General features: G+C 41.0%; 2 protein-coding genes across 2 annotated transcripts; both read left to right on the forward strand.

Annotated features, from left to right (window-relative positions):
* Positions 1-1,362: 1,362 nt before the first annotated feature.
* Positions 1,363-6,792, forward strand: LOC106088957 (very-long-chain enoyl-CoA reductase). Its single transcript, XM_013254673.2, has 5 exons — positions 1,363-1,470; positions 1,545-1,909; positions 2,420-2,636; positions 6,028-6,143; positions 6,220-6,792. The coding sequence occupies exons 1-5, from the start codon at positions 1,465-1,467 to the stop codon at positions 6,422-6,424; spliced, it is 909 nt and encodes a 302-aa protein (XP_013110127.2). The 5' UTR covers positions 1,363-1,464; the 3' UTR covers positions 6,425-6,792.
* A 5,649-nt stretch (positions 6,793-12,441) lies between these two features.
* On the forward strand, positions 12,442-17,031 carry LOC106088962 (uncharacterized). Its single transcript, XM_013254679.2, has 4 exons — positions 12,442-12,519; positions 16,344-16,461; positions 16,533-16,810; positions 16,883-17,031. Exons 1-4 carry the CDS (start codon positions 12,493-12,495, stop codon positions 16,976-16,978), a joined length of 519 nt encoding a protein of 172 aa, XP_013110133.2. The 5' UTR covers positions 12,442-12,492; the 3' UTR covers positions 16,979-17,031.
* The last annotated feature ends 368 nt before the right edge of the window (positions 17,032-17,399 follow it).

Below are 17,399 nucleotides of genomic sequence, written 5' to 3' on the forward strand. Positions count from 1 at the left end.
GCAGCAGCTAGTGTTCAGGTACAGAAGACTCGACAAATGAAGTTGTAACTTTACCTCAAGTCGGTTGTTCTATATTATAAGGTAAGTCCAAAATGTGCGGAATTATTTGGAAAATCTTGACAAATTAAAACATTGTATACTTCCAGCCACCAAGAAAGGAGCAATTATCGGTTTCTTAGTTGTTTTGATGGAATCATCCTCATCGGAGAGCTACGATGAAACCAATACCGTTTATTTGAATTTGTTAAGGAGGGAAGATGCTGACATGGGATTAAGTGGGTCCAGCTGGGCAGTTAAACAAGTGACGCACAGTGGGATTAGAAAAAATTAGTACGCCAATTGTGAACGCATACAGATATCTTCAATGATAACAGAGTGTAGCCGCAACATGACCAAATAGAAAGCTCCATTTGACTCACATCAGTGGTCGTAGCAATTTATCTAGCTACAATATCCAAAAACATTAGATCGTTAATCTTAGGAATCTTTGTTAGCACAACAAGTGTACTTTTGTATAGGGTGATGGCATGTAAAGCTGTTGTAGTCCTATGCATCCTTCGAAATGCATGCGGATGCTCGAATGGAAGTTGTCCAACGAGAGGAGCGGAAGGAGAAGTCCCTCATGCGTCTTGGCTACTGATGAGAGAAGGGAGATCGGTCTGTACGACTTCCCCTTGCTTGTGTGCTTTTCAGGTTTCAGTATAATAGTGTTCAGATAGGCTGAGGACAGTTGTAAGGCAATCGACTCCAGGCAGATCCAGATGCTTCAGCATCAGTGTAGAAATTCTGTCTGGAACCAGCGCTTTGGGCGACTTGACGCCACGGATGACTTTCGTAGCTTCCTGCGCGGTTGTTGTTGTTGTAGCAGTGTGCTGCTGTACACTGAAAGATTCCATCGTGCCAATGCGGTACGTACAACCGGCTGCCATGGAATTCCACTGTAAATTGTGAGGGCTGTCCAGCGGCAACACGTTCACCAACATACGAATGGCTGCCCTTCTAGCCTTTTCACTCTCGGGTCAATAAATTGACGTTTATCTAAGGAAAATACCTCACAAGTATCGCCGGCATTTTTTATTTAAAAAAAATTGTTTTCCAAGCAAGGAAATAAACCAAAACAAAAATCAGCTTTTTTTCTGCACATTTTCACTCGAAGTCGTTCGCGTACTTTTGCTTGCAAATTTTTTAAAGAGAGTAAAATGGCTTTCACTCTCCTGCAAATTTTTACTGGAAAAGTAAGTAACTAATTTGGCGAAACTGCACTTGCTCCAAAACCTCTTTAATTTGTGTCACCCTGTATACACTCTGTATACCCGATAACCATTGCATGAAGTGAAAAATGTTTCTCTGCGGTATCGAACATTGAGTTTCTTTACCTCTCGTTTAATATGAATAGAAATATCTGTGCGACAGTGTTAGGCGGAGCTGCTTTTTTTTTTGGGATATTTAGAAAACAGCACGAAAATGGAGGTATGTCATTCAATCAAGCAAAGAACTTTCTGTCTTAAGGCAACTTATAATTATATATCACTCTTTGCCCACAGCTTGAAATCGTTAATGCAAAAACGTCAAAAACCTGTGGAAAAATCACTGTGCCAGCCGACACTGACATTGCCCACTTAAGACAACTCATCAGTAAAAAGTTCCGTAAAGAAACTCCATCCGCTGACAGGCAGTCTTTGCGTTTGGAACCCAGAGGCAAAGCTCTCAAGGACACCGACACCTTACATGGTCTTAAATTAAGAACCGGCGACAAGGTCTATGTGAAAGATTTGGGCCCTCAAATTGGATGGAAAACGGTGTTTTTGGCTGAATATGCTGGCCCACTTGTGGTATATTTACTTTTCTATACCCGTCCCGAATTAGTTTATGGCAAAGATGCTACCGTGCCAATTTCCCTTACCACCCAGTAAGTAAAAAACCCTAGTCATTGGCAAAAAATGGCATAGAATTCCTATCAGTGTTGATAACAAAACAAATTTGTGAAGATTAGATTTGCTGTACAGTTCAAAACTTTCCCTTTGGTATGCACCACACACAACAGTGACATATTCAAAGTCGAGAAGACTTAGCTGCTGGCAGTAAAAGCAATAACCAAACACACATCGCCCATACCTATACATGTGTATAAAAACCTTCGATTTGGCTGATCGACGGACAAAATGAAGAAATGTTTAACCCAGTTTGACCCCAGCTGACTAGCAAGCAAGCAAGCGAGCAAGACAGCAAGCCAGCTTGGAGCTGTTGATTTGTTTGTATTGCCTTTACACTTTATTTTGTTGGTGGCTCGAACTTGAATTCGTATAATTTTTGCATAATTAACCCGCTTTGAGTGTGACAACATTATTTCGTTTTCTTTTAAAACTTAGTGACCGTGCAATGTCGTCTCACCTATATTTTTTGTGTTTTTTTTTTTCAGTATTGCTGCAGCCTGTTACACTGTTCATTATGTCAAGCGATTATTGGAAACGATTTTTGTCCATCGTTTCTCACACTCGACTATGCCCTTGCGTAATCTCTTCAAAAATTGCTCTTACTATTGGGGCTTCACAGCTTATGTGTCATATCATGTCAATCATCCCTACTTTACATCGCCTTGCATGTGTCAAGTTTGGGCTGCACTGGCTTTGTTTGCGGTAAGTTTAAAAAATATTATTATTATTTTTGTTGTTGTTGTAAATATTTACATTGTATCTATGGTGCGGCGAATTGGGAGGTGGGGTGTGTTTATAAAAACTTTTTAGTCAAAGCGTATTTAATAAGGTGGCCGCATCAGCACTGCTGATGGAATTTTATATGTCAAGTCATTTTTGAATTCGCCTTATAAAAATTTAAAATTCAAAATAAATATTGGGTTGCCCAAAAAGTAATTGCGGATTTTTCATATAGTCGGCGTTGACAAATTTTTTTCACAGCTTGTGACTCTGTAATTGCATTCTTTCTTCTGTCAGTTATCAGCTGTTACTTTTAGCTTGCTTTAGAAAAAAATTGTAAAAAAGGTTATTTGATTAAAGTTCATTCTAAGTTTTATTAAAAAAGCATTTACTTTCTTTTAATTTGGGCAACCCAATATTATATAAATTGCCTAGCTGGACCGGGCCCGCTCCGCTGCGCCTTCTTTTACTTTATGTGGAACAAAATTTTCCTTGGAATATTTAAAGAGCTTATAGTGAAATACCATGCTACGAAAATAGTATATTGCTTGACAAACAGTTTAACAATATAAGAGCCTTTATCTGAATCCCATCTTATTTACCATCATCTAATTTAAGGTGAACTGCATTCTTAAAATACTTTATTTCAGCCCGTTATTCTCATGATGTCTGATTTAGGGGTGTTTTCGGGGGGAGGTGGTCCCCCCACACTTGGCCTTGAAAAAATATCAGCATCGTGCTCTTCTCTCAAATACCACTTTTTTAAACCCCATATTGCAATTGGTTTTGAGGGGATTTTACAGGATGAGGCGTCCCCCAAACACATGGCCTCCAAGATTGGTTATCAAATTCGTTTTCTAATCTTAAATACCTTTCATTTGAGCCACATATTGGCATAGTCGAAAAATTTTTACCCTTTGAGGGTGTTTTGGGGAAGGGATTATGCCTAAAATATATGGTCCTACATTTGGATATCAAACTCGTATTCTACTCCCAAATACCTTTATTTGCGCACCATATTGCGATGGTCAGTAAAAAATTGCTGTTTGTGGGTTATTTTGGGAGAGGGATGGACCCCCAGAAAATAAGTCCCTAAAGTGAGTATCAATTCCTGCTCTACCCCCCAATTCCTTTCATTTAAGCCCCACATTGACATGGTCGGTATATATGTCCGATTTAGGCGGTGCCCTGAAATATATCAGCAACGTGCTATATTCTCATATATATTTGAACCCCATATTGCCATTGGCCTCAAAATTGGATATCAAACTCGTTTTCTAATCTCAAATACCATTCACTTAAACCTCTTATTGAAAAAGCCAGCAAATATGTCCGGTTTGGGGTATGGGCCCTAAAAACTATGAATATCGAGCATCACTGTCTTGAAGACCCAAATTGTCTTGGTGAGCAAATGCGTCCTACTTGGGGGTTGTTATGGTGGTGGGTCCCCTAAACAGTTAGTCCCGAATATTGATGTCAGATTCATGGTCTACTCCCAAATACCCTTCATTTGTGCTCCGTTTTTCCTAAGTCGGCAAACATGTCCGGTTTGGGGAGTGTTTTGGGGGATGGGGCGGCCACTCAGTGACTTGGCTTTGAAAATATTTATCAGATTTGTGTTCTACTCTAAAATACCTCTTATTTGAGCCTCATATTGCAATGTTCAGCAAATACTTCCTATTTGGGTGGTGTTATGGGGGTGGGGTGGCCCCATAGACACTTTTCCCGAACATTGATATCATATTCGTGCTTTACTTCCAAAGACCTTTCGTTTGAGTCCCATATTGCTATGGTCGTAAATTTGCCTTCTTTGGGGTATGTTCTCGGGCCCCCCAAACACTTGGCCCCACATCTGGATATCAAATTCGTATTCTACACTCAAATATGTTTTATTTAAGCCCGATATTCCCATGGTCAGTAAATAAGTCCTGTTTGGGGGCTGTTTTGGGGAAGGGGTGGACCCCCAAAAACTTGGTCCCACATTTGGATATCAGATTCGTAGTTTACTCGCAAACATCTTTCATTTGGGTCCCATATTGCCATGGTCGGTAAATATGTTCGATTTAGGGGTGTTGGGGCGGTGCCCCCAAACACTTGGTCCGGCGCAGGCGGACTGAAGAAGTTCCCTCCAATCTGCCATGTCAAAAATGGCAAAAGGACTATGTGCCTGTGAAAATAATTTAGACAGGGAAAAAGGTGTTCATTTATCCATAATCCTGAACCAGTGCCAGGCAGTGCCACAATAGGTGCACAACCATCAACCAGCGCGATTTCAAAGTCCTGAAATTGCAATTGCTTGTGAGAAGCCCTATCAATAGTGAGAGCGATAGCTCCAGCCCATCTAGGAGAGGTCCCCTAAGCACACAACAATTACTTATATTGGTGAATAGGACCGACTTTATCTTCCGGGGGTAAACGTCAAGCCCATTGGCCAATCTTGGCAGCATACTACAATATTATATGCTCTCTGAACGACCACACACTAAGATGAAAACGTCATCTTCGTAGCCAACAAGCTTTAGCCCCCACCTTTTCAAATGAAAACTGGGTCCAAGTACCTAGGAAGCCCTCCCAAGCCCAAAACCTTCCCAGAAGTACTGTCAACAATCAAAGTTGACCGATCGGGACAATATGGAACTCAAATGAAAGGTTTTCGGGATGGGAATACGAATTTAGAGTCAAAAATTGGATGCCAGTACCTAGGGCGTCGGCCCAAGAGTATCGTCCAAAATATTGGGTTGCCCAAAAAGTAATTGCGGATTTTTTAAAAGAAAGTAAATGCGTTTTTAATAAAACTTAGAATGAACTTTAATCAAATATACTTTTTTTACACTTTTTTTCTAAAGCAAGCTAAAAGTAACAGCTGATAACTGACAGAAGAAAGAATGCAATTACAGAGTCACAAGCTGTGAAAAAATTTGTCAACGCCGACTATATGAAAAATCCGCAATTACTTTTTGGGCAACCCAATAAAACGTGGACCCATCGGGATAATATAAGATTCCGAGAGTAGAGTATGAATATGATATTTGAAAATTGGATTCAAGTATCAAGAGAGCCGGCCCAGGCCCAAAACCGCCCAATATGGGTGCAATATAGGACTTAAATGAAAAGTATTTGGCAGTAGAGAATGAATATGATATTTTCGATTGGGTTGAAGTACCTAGGGAGTAGTCCCAAGCCCAAAACCGCCCCAATAGTACTGCCAAAAATCAAAGTGCACCGATCGGGGCAATATGGGACTCAAACGAAAGGTTTTCGGGAAATTCGACACCTCTAAAAAGTTTGGGCTAAAGTTTAAAGTGCACGTTTTTAGTATTTACATACCTTTGGTTATATTCTAACTTTGTTTTTTTTTTCAAATTTATTCCAGTTCTGTGAATTAGGCAACTTCTCTGTGCACATTGCTTTGCGTAATTTGCGTCCACCCGGCACAAAAGTTCGCCGTATTCCTGTTCCCGATGGCAATCCTTTGACCAATTTGTTCCGGTAAGTATTTTGAATGTCTCTGACCATTGTTGAATGTGTTTTTAAATTAAACATTTTTGTTTTTTTAATTTTACAGCATGGTTTCTTGCCCCAACTACACTTATGAAATTGGAGCCTGGTTATCCTTCTCCATTATGACATCATGTTTGCCAGCTTTGCTTTTCGCTTTTGCTGGCGCCTTCCAAATGACTGTATGGGCCTTGGGCAAACACCGTAATTACCGAAAAGAATTCAAAGATTATCCCAAACAGAGGCGTGCCATCTTTCCATTTATCTTGTAAAGCTGCTAAGGCTCTCAGAGAACAAAAATACGATCTTGATATTTCAAACTTTCGTTACACATTTTTTCTTCGATATCTCCCGCACAATTAACTTTCCATATAAATTTCTTTTATAAGCGCATTACAAAATGTAAGACAATTCATTTTTCTTATTATAATTATTTACAAAAACAAAGTAAATTCATATTCAAACTTTTAGAAAAAGGTGTGTACGTGGTTTAGATATAGTCATTTAAAATATAATTTATTTCTAACAATGAACTTTTATATCTAGATATGATTAGAAAAGTATGTGCATTATATGTCACATGCATATATACTTATGCTTTGAACAAAAACAACTCAATAAAGATGGTAAAGTGAACAAATATGCAATTTTTCAATTCAACGCCCTTTTTAAAACAAGTCTTAACATATTGGGTCATTAAAATGTGTATATAATTAATGTTCGGCATTTTCAAGTACACACTTGAATTGGATAATTAAAGACAAAATATAGAATTATTCTCAAAAAAAAAGTAGACTTTCATAATATGCGTGGTGACAGTAAATATACGCCCCTTATCATTATCGATAAGGCCAAAATAAGATTGTGTAACTGAACAAACAATTAAGGTAACCGCCAATTACAAATGAAAATACCATAAAAACATTGCTAAAGCAGTTCCAGTGTCCAAACTTTGGTATATACAACACAAGTTGGCTTTATTTTAAACTAGCCGAAGCGGGCCCACTCCGCTGCGCCTTCTTTTACTCTCTTATGTATATTTTAGTGTGGGGACACTTCACCCTGAATGTGAATATCGAATTCGTGCCATTGTAGCATATGCTCGTCTATGACGCTGGACGCCTGCGTTTGAATCCTGCCGAGAAGAACATCGGACAAAATTGAAAGCAGTGCAAATGCAAATGTTGCCCATGAACATTCTACCAAGGAACAGGGGCAAACTTCTCACATATCAATGAGTGCAGTCCGATTCAAGTTTAAGCTCAATGATAAGGGGCCTCCGCCGAGTCCGAACGGCGTACCGCAGTGGGACACCTCTTTGGAGAGAAGTTTTACATGGCATAGTACCTCACAAATGTTACCAGCATTAGGAGGGGGAAAACACCGCTGAAATTTTTTTCTGATGCCAGGATTCTTTTCTGTCTTGCCTGGATTCGAACCCAGGCGTTCAGCGTCATAGGCTGACATGCTAACCTCTGCGCCACGGTGGCCTCCTAGTGATTATCGCCACTTAATGCTGGCGACATTTGCGAGGTATCATACCATGCATGGTCATGGAAAAATTCTGCCCAAAGTGGTATATCATTGAGTTTAAACTTGAATCGGAGAGCACTCATTGATGTGTAAGAAGTTTGCCCCTGCTCGGTTCTTAGGCAAATTTTTACTCTACTCCCAACTGCAGTTAATGAGTCCGTTCTAAGCTACATATATATCCATTTGGCGGGTTTCGGGCGGTCCCCGAAAATACAACAATAGAAACCATCTTTTGTTTTTGGGGGATGTAGATTAGGTTAGGTGTTGTTTAAGTGGCAGTCTGCCATCAGACTCACTTAGACGTTTTCGTCCATTGTGATACCATAACAACAGAAGAAGGAAGATGCCTGCTAGTTCCTACCGTTGAACCAACCAGATCGCCTTAAAAAGCCCAATAACTTGCGAATGCTCACATCCGCTTAATCAGACAGGTTCTCAAGGAAATGAGAACCTAAAATGGGACTACTGCTGACTGCTAGTCCGGGACACACACACAAGGTTTTCTATAACCTCTTCCTCGATGTCCCTAAAGCTTTTGCAGATGTCGTTGCTGGCAACCTTCAGTCTGTCAGCACTTTTCCGATTACAGTGACCTGTCATGACGGACACAATGAATGAGACGTCTGTTCTAGCTAATGACAGCAAAGCAATGGACCTTTTCAAGTCTAGATGAGGCCACATAGTTTTGGAATGCTCATAGCCCCCTCTTTGTGATCATCTATCATTCGTTGCCCTTCGGGCCTGGGCCTGAAAACTTAGCTTACATGTCGCTAGAGGCATACCCATAGATTCCAGTGTCCCTGGAGTGTGTAAGGTAGTTCCTAGTCTGGCAAGCTCGTCCGCTTTAGAATTCCCTGGGATATTTCTATGGCCCGGCAGCCAGAACAGGTGAATTTTGAACTATTCAGCCATCTCGTTGAGAGATCTGCGACAATCGAGGGCGGTTTTTGTGTTCAGAAATACATTCTCCAGGGATTTAATGGCTGCCTGGCTGTCTGAGAAGATATTTATGCCATTTATGGATCTCTGCAGTGGTCGGTTAACCTCTTCGATATGACCAGTTCTAGATCTTTAGAGTACACTCCCAAGCCCACCTGGTCGTTTAGTTTGGAACCATCCATATAGAAGTCTATGTAGCTTCTGTTACCAATCGGTGCTATCAGGAATAGTGGTACAGTAATTTTTATGAAAAAGCGGGTCTCAGGTAGGGTGTAATCCACACTGCCTGGGACATCGGATATTGTATCATGTATACAACAGTGTCCGTGGCCGCCACATGACTAACCTCACGGCAGTGGTCGCTGCAATTTGGGTAGCCACAATGTCCAGAGGCGTAAGATGTAGCATTAAATTCAGTGCATCAGATGGTGTCGTCCTCAGTGCGGCTGTAATGCACAAACAAGCCATCCTTTGGATCCAGTTAAGTATTGAGCAGTTGGTGGATTTTTGAAGCGCCGTCCACCAGACCACAACACCATATTTGAAATGGTTAAAGATGAGGTGTTATCGAGATCATGTGCAAAATTTCACACTTCATTCTCTAGTCTACTTTATCAAGAATGGTAGCTCTACTCTATCCAGGGGTACCGTGAAAACATCAAGCTTCCACTTACAGGTCAATGGTACTAGCTCACTCCTTCTGGAGTTCATACCAAGCCCATTGTCCATCCACACAGCTTCCATAATGCAGCCTGAACGAGGTCCGTCATATTCAAGATAAAGTGGGCACACATCATGATGAGGACATCATCCACATAGGCGACAACAGTGGACTTTTCCTTTCCAAAAGTCTTCGAAAGCTCATTGATAATCGAAAGCCACAAAACAACAGGCGATAAATTCTTTAAAATTTTCCACAAAAATCAAATTTGTATGGCATTTTCTACAAAAGTTCAATTTCGACAACATTTTCTATGAAAATACAATTTTTACGCTATTTTCAGGGAAAATAATTTGTTGATCAATTTTCTAAAAAAAAACAAACAATTTCGATAAAACTTTTTCAACGTATCAAATTTTAATCAAAATTTCTATTAAAATTAAATATTAAAAAATTTAATTTTTTTCGTTTTTTTGAGAATTAAAATTATTTCTAATAATGGCAAATCTTAAAAAAAAATTCAATCAAGTTTTGGTAAATAGCAAAAATAACTTTACTCATTTCCAAAATGTTTAACTATAGATTTGTTTAACTATAGATTTGTTCCAACAATCATTGAACTCAGGGCAGAGGGTAGGGTTTGTGGGCAAGATAAGAGACCAAGAAATTTTTATGATAATTTGAATGTCGTATCGCTATTAATAATTTGAGATAAAACAAAAAAAAAATAAACATAGGCAAACACAATTTTATTAGGATTGGATATTAGTGTGAAGGTGTGGAAATAGTGTGAAACATTAGGAGGCCTTTCCTTTCAAGGGCCTTGTCGAAATGACAGCGACAGACCAAATACACTGGTAAGAAGCCAGTCAACAACTCCCATACTGTGAAGCAAATCTTACGAAATTTGGCACAAGAAAATCTCTTATGAAGCTCGACATTGCGGATGAATTTAATAGGAATCGGTTCAGATTCACCTATAGTTTCCAATATATATGTATTTATCGCCCGACTTCCTCTTCTAGTGTCTTTGCAATGACATTTATCGACCGACCTTCACAAAACTTTGCACTAAGCTTTCTTTTACGACTACCACAAAACATGTGGATTTTGGTTCGAAATCGGTTCAGATTAGGATATAGCTCCCATATATTATATGCTCATTCGATTTGGACTAATATTGCAATAATGCGGTCATTTGTTAACCCTTTCCCATCATATTTGGCACAAAGGATTCCCTTATGACTCCCGGCATTACTTTTGAATTTCATAGAAATCGGTTCGCATTCAGACATTGCTCCCACAAATGTATGTAATTATCAACCAATGTTCACTTTTAGAGCCTTTGTCAGCATATTTCTCAACGGAATATCTCAACATTTTGCACATGATAACTATGTTTGCCGATTTTGGCTAAAATCTGTTAAAATTTAGATATAGCTCCCATATAGATTTTCGTCAGATTTTGACTAAAATTGCAATAATTTGGTATTTGTTAGCCGATCCTCACTTAATTTGTCACTAAGGTTTTTCTTATGGCTCTTCTGATCAATGGTACATTTCATAGAAATCTGTTCAGATTTAAATTTAGTTTCGCTCAGCTTCACCCGACTTTATACCGTCCTTACTTGTTATATCCTAAAAATTGTCCAAGTGTCTCTGGCACCAGACCGTCACTAATGTTACCTAGAGAAAGACAACCTTAGTTTTGCTCTACGAGGCTTAGTTAAGGAGATATGGCCATTTGAAGTTTTGGAAAGGAAAATTTAATTTTTTGGCGAATTTAAAAAAAAAATTAAATTTTTCCTTCCAAAACTTAAAATGACCATATCTCCTTAACTAAGCCTCGCAAAAGCAAAAACAAGGTTGATTCGCGATCACTTTCAAAAATTAAAAAAATTTATGAAAATCCGCCAAAAAATTTAATTTTTCCTTCTAAAACTTAAAATGGTCATATCTCCTCAAGTAAGACTCGTAGAGCAAAACTAAAGTTGATTTGCGATCACTTCCAAAAATTCAAGAAATTTATGAAAATCGGCCAAAAAATTATTTTTTCCCATCCAAAACTTAAAATGCCCATATTTCCTTAACTAAGCCTCGTAAGGCAAAACTAAGGTTAATTGGTGACCACTTCCGAAAATTCACGAAATTTATGAAAATAAGCCAAAAAATTTAATTTTCCCTTCCAAAACTTAAAATGCCCATATTTCCTTAACTAAGCCTCGTAAGGCAAAACTAAGGTTAATTGGCGATCACTTCCGAAAATTCACGAAATTTATGAAAATCGCCAAAAAAATTTAATTTTCCCTTCCACAACTTAAAATGCCCATATTTCCTTAACTAAGCCTCGTAGAGCAAAACTAAGGTTGATTTTCTCTAGGTAACATTAGTGACAGTCTGGTGCCAGTGTCACTTGGACAATTTTTAGGATATTACAAGTAAGGGCGGTCTAAAGTTGGTGAAGCTGAGCTTTTGATACCGTACACAACATTGAGTATGCAGGCTAAGTTGTCGGAACTAAATTTAAATCTGAACAGATTTCTGTGAAATTTTTCAGAAGAGTCATAAGAAAAACCTTAGTCTTTTAGTCGTAATAGAAATGCAAAGTTTTTTGTGAAGGTTGCAAAGACTCTATAAGTGGAAGTGGGGCGATAGATGCATATATATGGAAACCGCATGGGAATCTGAACCGATTTCTATTAAATTCACCCGCAATGTCGAGATTGATAAGAGATTTCCTTGCGCCAAATCTGTGCACAAGTTCAACTGGCTTTTTATTCTTATAATTGAGCTTAAACTTGAATCGGACAGCACTCAATGATATGTGAAAAGTTTGCCCCTGTTCCTTAATGGAATGTTCATGAGAGTTTTCTCTAAACAGGAGCCTTTTAGTAGCGATAGCGATGATACACCTTCATCACAGCTCAAAAATACACCAAGTGTTTAATATGTATTTCGAAAGGTGTTATTTTTCGTCTAAGGCCTCAAAGTGGAGTGGCTGCAAGCACCAGCACTGCGATGTTTATTTTCATATGTACATAGGTAAATATAGACATTTGATGTTAGGAATAACTTGCGCTGAATTGTAAAATCTTGTTGCCCCTTACTAGATATGAGACTTAGCCAAAATCAAACAACCACAATAGAATGAGCAATAGTATCGATTCAATAATCGTGAAATTTAGAAGTTTGAGTTAAAGTTTCGCAATGGTTTTCAAATTTCTAACTTTTTTGGTATGAATAGAGAAAGTTTTGTCCATTACAACTAGTTCAGTGCGCTATGGTTTAAGAAATTCGTCAACTACAAAGCAAACAAGAAAGTTGGGATGATTTCCGACTTTGATCAGTCCTATGTCAGGCGGATTAACTCCATGGATTCACTCGATTCATCATCAATTTGGAGTTGGTGTCTTAGTGTAAAATGTTATATGTTTCGATCAATGTGGGAATTGTGTCATACCACGGTTTTTGGTTTGTCAGAACCAGAATTATCACTGATCTGTATAAGTAATTTGTAATCGATGGATTGGATGCACTGGAACACCTAAAACTCTCCCAAGCACCTCAGTTTAGATCTTCATGATCTAGAGCGAAAGGGTCAGCGGTACTTAAGAGAGCGGCTAGATCAAGTGTAGTATCAGGCAGCTCTAAACAACATTCAGGAGAATACGATAACGGAGCGTTCAACAGCCACCGAATGAATGCGATTCTTGAACTCTTGAAGCTCAAGCAGTTCTGGCTAAACTTTATTATGGCAAATGCAGCCACCTCAAGCCCTTAGAGTTTGGATTCTTAGAAATTGGAAATTTAACAAAACTAAGCCAAAAACAAGAAAGCAGACACCATATATTGATACTACAGCAAGTATCAATCCCATGGCAGCCGGTTGTTCGCCCCGGATTGACCCGATGGAACCCCCATCGGCAAGGGCTGCCGCCTCAGTGAACGTGTTCGTCTTTTTTTCGTCATGGGAGAGGCACATCCCGTAGTGCCTTCTCCGCACGATTCTGATCCCTGCCGGGATTGAAAAGAACCCCAGACCCTGGTTTTGTTCGGTTTGCCGGAACCGCCTCCATCATCAGTGGGAGTCGGTGAGGTGTAACCGGTGCATGGAGTGGGTACATTTCCGATCTTGCTCTAGCCTCACTTCACTACCGGAGTATAGTCATACCGGTTATGCCGACCTGTCCTGTACGGCAATATACACAACAGCAGCATTCCACCCCCAATATTGCCAGGCCGGCGCCAGGAAGTGTATCATTTTCGCGACTAAACTGCAACGGTCTTCGTGGCAAGATCGATGGGATTGTGGATTTTATGATTCGGAAGAACATATTGGTCGCAGCGATCCAGGAGACAAAGCTGACCAACATCTGCAGCTTGCACAGTTGTCACGGATACAATGTGCTACGTAAGGATCGCTCAAGGAATAGAGATGGGGAATTGGCCTTCGTGATATACCATTCTGTGCAATATAGAGCCATCTCGCGCCTGCGCCTGGCGCTAGTGACTCCTACATGGAGTGCATGGGGATAGCCGTCAGGTCCGGTATTGCCGAGATAGAGTTACAAAACGTGAACATACCGCCGGTTGGTAGCTGTGTCCTGATTAATGGCCAATCTTACAACCCCGACATAAGTGGGTTACTATCTGGCCATAATCGTCTGGTTATAGGGGACTTTAATGTGCATCACACTTCATGGCATTCTCCCCTAAGTATCGACCGGCGTGACATAGCTTTGGCAGAACACTGTGAATGAGGATGCCCCCACTACGATTACGAGGAGGTGCAGCAGCTCGCCAGACGTTTCCATTGCATGCCCTGATCTCCTGAGTGACGTACTGTGGCAAGCCGTCATCTCTTTGGGGTCAGACCACCTGCCCATAATTCTCACCATCGACCGATTACCCGACTTCATAACCTCTGAGTGCCGGACGTTTATCAATCATAAGAAGGACGATTGGCCTGCTTCAGAGAGTATACCAATCGCCGCTTCAGTGAACTGCCACCCACCTCGGAAGTGCTAGTGGCTGAGAGGAAATTCGGAGACATCATTAACGCAGCAGCCACTCGCTTTATACCAGCCGGTCGAATACCCCAAGTGTGGCCCAATTTCCCGGCGCAAACAGTGGTACTCGCAGACGAGCGTGATGGGATTCGTGATATGGACCCCACTAATCCCAGAATCAGTGAGCTGAATCTGGAAATAAACAGGGTAGTCAACGAACATAAGCGGAATTTGTGGCTGGAACATTTGGAGCAATGTTACTTAGACTCCGGTGTAGGTAAACTGTGGCCTACTGTTAAGTCACCCTCGAACCCCGGTAGACAGGACCTCAGTCACTTTTGGCGAAATAACCGTGACTGATCCAAAGAGATGCTTCAGGTTGTTCAACCGTCAATTTATTGTGCATCCCTAGAGTGGCAGGGCAAGGAGGAGAGCCGTTCGCCCTATACGTGGTCTCCCAGCCGATGAACAGCCATCGCAATTTACCATGGGCGAAGTTACGAATGTCATCCGTGGCGCCAAATCATCCAAGGCGTTAGGCCCCGACGGAATCTCTACATTGATGTTGAAGAATCTGGATTCACTTGGAGTTGAGTACCTTACTACTGTTGCCCAACCTGTCTTTGAACACTCTTATAGTTTCCGATGTCTAGAAAATGGGCAGAGTGATCCCGCTACTGAAGCCTGGAAAGGACCCGAGTTTGGGGGAGTCGTACAGACCGATCTCCCTTCTCTCACCAGTGGCTAAGACGTTTGAGGCATTACTCCTCCCGAGCCTCGTAGGAGAATATCCATTTGCCGAGCAACAACATGGATTTTGAAGACTGCATAGCACAACAAAAGCTTTGCATGCCATCACCGCACACATTTGCCGTGGCTTCCATCAGCCCAGGCCATGTGATAGGACGGTTCTCGTGGCACATTGATGGAGAAATGATTCCGACCATCAAGTGTCCCAAAATACTTGGCGTCACATTTGCCATCTCTTATACATTCTCCCCACATGTCGCAGCAATTTGCGATAAAGTCAAAAGTAGATACAAGGTCCTCAAGTCACTTGCCGGCAGCACTTGGGGTGCCGACAAAGAAACCATGTTGACCACGTACAAAGCAATTGGCCGGTCTGTGATAAGTTATGCAGCGCCAGTGTGGTCTCGTCAGCTTTGTGACACACAGTGACATAATATTCAGATCTGTCAGAATGCCGCCCTCCGTACTGCGACGGGCTGTCTCCTCAGTTCTCATGTGGAAGAAGAGAAGACAAAACTGCATGCTGTCTAAGCAATACCTTTTGGGCTGTTATCGCAGAGACCATCCAAATCATCATCTTGTGGATAGATATCCACCGCCCAGAAACCTTAAGGTAGATCTACATGATCTAGAGCGTGAGGTTCAGCGCTACAAGAGAGAACCTCAAGCAGGTCTAGACAACATTCATGCAGACACTGTAGCAGATGCGGTAAATGGCTACCGGGTGAATGTAGCCCTTGGAGAACGACCGCCACCCATTGCACCTGAAGAAATTGACCTCACCCGGCAAAGCAGAGTAGTTCTGCCTCAATTACGTTCCGGCAGATGCAGCCGCCTCAACTCCTACAGAGCAAGGATTGATGCCATCGTGCAAGATATATGTCCCGATTGTAACCAGGGACCGCACGATACTCGTCACCTGTTTAACTGCCGGATCGCAGATTTCCTGGGTCTTGACACTCAACAGAATCAAACAGACGAATGATAGAACACAATTAACTGCTACAACAACAACCCACTCGACTCAGACCCAGATCCCTGCACCCCATCTTAGTCACAGAGTTCCTGGGTCTTGACACTCAACAGAATCAAACAGACAAAAGGTAGAACACAATAAACTGCAACAACAACAACAACTACAGCAAGACAGCCAGGACAACGAGTAAAGACCTCACGTAGATTGACTTCCTATCCTATGCCTCAATTGATATGCAGATCTCTCAAAACTTCTCGTTTGAAGGCCTTTCCAAACCATACAACAAACCTCAAATTTTTTTCTCTTTTTTTTTGTTGTTCCAGTTAGCTGTGTTTCTCACCAATGGAATTCTATATAAACCAGTATTTGCAGTTTGCAATGAGTGCCAGGACAACCATGTAGCCTGTGTGAACGAGACCTCATATTATATGTGCTTCGGTGGTAAGTCTTTTTTTGGAGTTTCTCTATATATTCTTGGAAGTCATGAACCTTCCTCGAATTTGTCCATTTAGAAGGCATCCCGAACACCAAACAATTGTTCACCTGTCCCGATGGCATGGTTTGTACGTATCTACCAACGATATGTTTTCAGCGTAGTACATTGCCAGCCAGCTGTGGTGATACCTCCAGCTGTGGCGTATGCAATGCCAACCAAGTGTTTGCCTGTACTTCACGCACCACATTTGCATTTTGTTTTGGAGCTACAATACCCTCTGATGTTGTAGGCAATTGTCCTAAGGGTACCATCTGTGATGCCTCCAGTCCCAACTTTTGTGTTGATGAATTAATGGTAAGTCACACTGTTGGGTTAGGTCATCACTTTGAAATTTTGTGATTTATTTCAATATCTGAATTTTTACAGCCCAATTCTATAGTGTGTGACCAGATAGAGCCAGTTAGTATCATGGATTTGAAAAGAATGAATGGACTTAAAAATGAAATTGAATTCAAAAAATGAGCGTTTCACTATACAACTTTTTAAAGGACCCCGACCAATATTGAAATCCTGAAAGTGTATCTTTTCATCTAAAATGGTGTATAAATAAAAATTTCAAATAAAAAAAAACAGCATTTTTAGTACTGCATACTGCATTTTCAGTACATGTTTACCGATGGCAGACGGTTGTACACACCGGATTGACCTGAAGGAATCCTTCATCGGCAAGGGCTGCCGCCTCAGTGTACGGGAGAGGCACATCCCGTAATGCCTTCTCCGCACGCTTCTATTCCGTTCCGGGATCGTAAATAACCCAGGACCCTGGTTCTGTTCGGTTTGCCAGATGCGCCTCCATCATGTCGGTGAGGTGAAATCGGTGCATTGAGTGGGTACCGTTCCGATTTTGCTTTGGCCTTACAGTCATACTGAATATGTTGCAAAG

This window comes from Stomoxys calcitrans, chromosome 1 (genome assembly GCF_963082655.1).
Source record: "Stomoxys calcitrans chromosome 1, idStoCalc2.1, whole genome shotgun sequence".
Lineage (NCBI taxonomy): Eukaryota > Metazoa > Arthropoda > Insecta > Diptera > Muscidae > Stomoxys > Stomoxys calcitrans.

What these genes read in the sequence shown, in the direction of transcription:
- LOC106088957 (XM_013254673.2), top strand. An exon ending in CCAATTTCCCTTACCACCCA is followed by an intron (nt 1,910 to 2,419) that starts GTAAGTAAAAAA and finishes TTTTTTTTTCAG; the next exon opens with TATTGCTGCAGCCTGTTACA. An exon ending in CCTTTGACCAATTTGTTCCG is followed by an intron (nt 6,144 to 6,219) that starts GTAAGTATTTTG and finishes TTAATTTTACAG; the next exon opens with CATGGTTTCTTGCCCCAACT.
- LOC106088962 (XM_013254679.2), top strand. Translation starts at nt 12,493, where the DNA reads ATGGTTTTCAAATTTCTAACTTTTTTG. An exon ending in TCAAATTTCTAACTTTTTTG is followed by an intron (nt 12,520 to 16,343) that starts GTATGAATAGAG and finishes TTGTTGTTCCAG; the next exon opens with TTAGCTGTGTTTCTCACCAA. An exon ending in ATATTATATGTGCTTCGGTG is followed by an intron (nt 16,462 to 16,532) that starts GTAAGTCTTTTT and finishes TTGTCCATTTAG; the next exon opens with AAGGCATCCCGAACACCAAA.